Source organism: Ctenocephalides felis, unplaced genomic scaffold (genome assembly GCF_003426905.1).
Source record: "Ctenocephalides felis isolate EL2017-DRISC unplaced genomic scaffold, ASM342690v1 CF-g0.4_SCAFFOLD_00085, whole genome shotgun sequence".
In the NCBI taxonomy this organism is placed as follows: domain Eukaryota; kingdom Metazoa; phylum Arthropoda; class Insecta; order Siphonaptera; family Pulicidae; genus Ctenocephalides; species Ctenocephalides felis.
Genome location: NW_020536239.1, coordinates 23,043 through 27,270, shown reverse-complemented (window position 1 = coordinate 27,270; position 4,228 = coordinate 23,043). Strand labels below are relative to the sequence as shown.

Here is a 4,228-nt window from a genome sequence, read left to right as displayed (position 1 = left end):
CATACCAATGATTCCGACTGGTCTTCCGTTTGACTTCAAACGATTGCAATTTCCAGTTCGCTTTGCGTTCGCAATAACAAGTCGCAAGGCCAATCGCTTAGTGTTTGCGGGATAAATTTCAAATAGATTATTTAGAAAATCATTGTTTTTCACATGGGCAGTTATACGTTGCCTGTTCACGAGTTGGAAAACCATCCGCTTTGTTTGTGTTAACGTCAGACCAAAAACCAAAAAATTTGGTTTACCAAAGAGCACTTCAATGAAACGGATAATTTACGGATTCACTTTCATTTACTTTGAGAAGTTCAACTAAAAAACAATTCATTTTTGTAATCGAAATAAATTCATTACTGTTGTATAATAAAATCAATTTTTTTCTTTTCAAATATAAAACAAACAAAAAATTTCTTCATCTTTCTCACGAAACCATCTGGTGGCGAAACGGAGTTCGTCGGGTTTGCTAGTTATTAATAGTTTTTATGTATACACAAGCACCGTAGGCGCTTTCAGATGCATCGGCAAATCCGTGTAATTCACAAATGATAGGATGGTGCAAATACATATGTCTATTAATATTGATGTTATTGATAAATTTTAAATTATTACAAAATTGTGACCATGTTTTGGTTATTTTTGATGGTACTTCTTCGTCCCATGATAATTTGCACTTCCATAACTCTTGCATGATTAATTTTGGAATTATAACTACTGGCGCTAACAGGCCTAATGGATCATAAATTTGAGCCGTAGTGGCTAATATTGTCCTCTTACTGATTTTATTACTTATAGTGATGCTGTCTGCGGCAATGTGATGTTTCGTAACGGAGCAACCCGCGATTTTGCCGCTGCAATATGTACTGAGCAATCCATGTTATTATTAATAGTTTTTATGTATACACAAGCACCGTAGGCGCTTTCAGATGCATCGGCAAATCCGTGTAATTCACAAATGATAGGATGGTGCAAATACATATGTCTATTAATATTGATGTTATTGATAAATTTTAAATTATTACAAAATTGTGACCATGTTTTGGTTATTTTTGATGGTACTTCTACGTCCCATGATAATTTGCACTTCCATAACTCTTGCATGATTAATTTTGGAATTATAACTACTGGCGCTAACAGGCCTAATGGATCATAAATTTGAGCCGTAGTGGCTAATATTGTCCTCTTACTGATTTTATTACTTATAGTGATGCTGTCTGTTGTATATGCAAATTTATCAGAGTACGAATTCCATACCATCCCTAAAGTTTTAATTTGTTTCTCGCTGAAATTTACGATATAATCTTCACTTTGAAAGGCTACGTGATTTCTATTAAATTTTCGTAGATTAAATTTGGCTTGATTTAAAATCTTCATAAATTTTGCTTTATAGTTTTTAACTGCGGTAGAGTATCTGCTCCGGTAATTAGATCATCTACATAGAAATCCTTTCTAATTATTTCGCATTCAATGGGGTAAGTTTCATAATTTTCCTTGCACAATTGTTCAAGACATCTTATGGCCAAAAATGGAGCAGATGCTGTACCGTACGTTACCGTATTTAATTCGAAACATTTTATAGAATCATTAGAATTATCGCGCCAAAATATTCTCTGAAACTTCCTATCATCCTTGTGAATTATAACTTGCCGATACATCTTTTCGATATCAGCTGTCAAAGCGTACTTGTGCCGTCTAAATCTTAAGAGAATGGAAAAGATATCCTTTTGTATCGTCGGCCCTACTGCTTGTAAGTCATTGAGGGACCGACCGTTACTTGTCTTACATGAGGCGTCAAATACCACCCTCAGCTTGGTGGTTAAGCTTTCCTTTTTAATCACCGGATGATGAGGCAAATAATAAGCGTTTGTTGGTTCTCGAAATTCATTAACCTCTCGCATATGACCTAACTTTAGATATTCAACTATGAAGTTTTTATATTCTTTGAACAATTCTGTATTAGCCTTAAAACGTTTTTCGAGAAGAGCGAATCGTTTCAATGCAATTTGTTTCGAGTTTCCTAATTCAATTTTATTATATTTAAAAGGTATTCGAACGACAAATCGTCCGTCAAAATTTCTATTAGTATGTGCCACAAAATGACGTTCACATTCTAATTCACAATCACTAAAACAATTTGCATTTTCAACCTTCTCTAATTCCCAAAATTTTTCTACATTATTATTTAAAATTGAAATTTCTGAGAAGTTACAAAACGTTTTATTTGTTAAATCATGTGATTGAATTGTTCCCGAAATAATCCACCCTAATGCAGTATTTTGCAAGATCGTATTAGTATTGGGCAATTTAATAAATCCCTTTCGTAGCAAACTCCAAAATAAGCCTGCTCCCAATAACATATCGATCCTACCACTGATATTAAAATTTCGATCGGCTAATTTTATACCGCGAGGAATTTTCAAAATGTTTGTTGAAAACGAAACCGAAGGCATATGACTTGTTATTGACTTTAAAATTAAACATGATATGTTGCTTGAATACGAATTTATATTTGATTTTACCGAAACTTCTGTTTTGTGACTAACATCCGATAAAGATTGACTAATACCTGAAACGGACATCTTTATCGGTTGTGTTTTTAAAGAAAGCTTTTTTGAAAATTCTTGCGTTATAAAATTAGATTGTGAACCGCTATCCAACAAGATTCTAGCTGGAACCCAAGCGCCGTTCTTATTCAATGCTGATATGACCGCTGTCGAAAGTAAGACGTGTGATTTAATTTCATTACTAAAAAATGATGTGCTAGGTACAGCATCATTTGAGGGTTTTTTCGATGGCTCTTCGCAATGCAACAGGGTATTATGTTTTTCGTGGCAAACTACGCAACGAAATGAAGCTGGGCAATTATCAATATGGTGATTTGTATTTAAGCAATTAGTACATACATTTAATTGATTTGCTCGCGATATTCTTTCCTTCACTGTTAGTTTTTTAAAATCCTCACATTTGAATAATAAGTGACGTTTCTTGCATAATACACATTGCATTGCGTTTGAGATCGCATATGATTTTGTAATTCTATCGGTTCTTAATGGCACTTGTTTATGGAATTTGATAATCGGAACCTTATCATAGTGGAGCGATTCAAAAACCTGGCACCGATAATCCAGAAACTTCACCAGATCGGAAAATTTTGAAATGTCCGAACTTTTATTGTTGGATAGCTCCCATTCGCGACGAATTTCCGAATCCACCTTACTTAACATTAAATATATAATCAATGAATCCCAATTATTGACAGGCTCACCTAACGCTTCTAAACAACGTAAATTTTTATTGAAGCTATCCACTAACTTTCTTAACATTTTAAAGTCTTCTGCCTTCATTTCCGAATGATTAAACAAATTTTTAATATGGTTATTAATTATCAACTTTTTATTTTCGAACCTATCTTTAAGTAATTCCCAAGCAATCTCGTAATTTACTGCTGACGATGGCAATGAATGTATAACGTTTGCAGCTTCATTTTTTAAGCAAGATTTCAAATAGTAAAATTTCTGGGCATTGCTAAGATTGGTATCATTATGAATTAGTGCCGTGATCGAATTATAAAACTGCAACCAATTACTATAGGAGCCGTCAAACGTTGGTAAAGCGATGTTCGGAAGCTTTATATTGTTATTGAAAATTTGAGTTTGTTCGCTAATACTATTACTTAACTCGGGTTTTGGTATTTTAATCAACAATTCATTTAAAGTATTTTTTAATTTGTCGCTTAAATCTAAGACTACCGGAAAATCAACGTCATATAATTTATCTGATTCTTCTTCATCATCTAAAGCTTCTGCCATATTATTAATAACAATTTCATATTTTTCTTCTAAAACGACCAGCTCTCTAAGTGTTGCTTTATGATTTCAACATTTAATTCAGACAACGGTTTTTTTAATGACGCGTTACAAATATTATCGAGTCTTGTGAAATGCGCTTTTAATCCGCGTTTCTTATATTTTAATGATTTTACCGATTCCATCTTTTTCACAGATCAAAACAACTTATATAAAAAAAAGGATGTATTTAAGCAATAAAGGAATCCTTGAGGAACGTACTTGACTGACCTTTTTTGCTGTCCCGCTGTGCCTTCGTTGTTGCCTGTGTAGAATCTCAGCTGTTCCGTTCGGTTTGCTGCGTCCTCACGGTGTTAACACTTGTTGGTTAACTTTTTTGTATTTTATTTAATAATTTGATTTGTGATTTTATTAAATTCAATCAATGA

The 4,228-nt window shown here is 33.3% G+C and overlaps 1 protein-coding gene across 1 annotated transcript; it reads right to left on the bottom strand.

The window, feature by feature from the left end:
* Positions 1 to 1,364: 1,364 nt before the first annotated feature.
* Positions 1,365 to 3,317, bottom strand: LOC113369864. The gene has a single exon (XM_026610497.1). The coding sequence runs from the start codon at positions 3,315 to 3,317 to the stop codon at positions 1,365 to 1,367; it is 1,953 nt and encodes a 650-aa protein (XP_026466282.1).
* Between the last annotated feature and the right edge of the window lie 911 nt (positions 3,318 to 4,228).

Bases quoted from the DNA above. Each gene is read 5' to 3' on its own strand.
- LOC113369864 (XM_026610497.1), bottom strand. From the start codon at position 3,317: ATGTTAAGAAAGTTAGTGGATAGCTTCAATAAAAATTTACGTTGTTTA.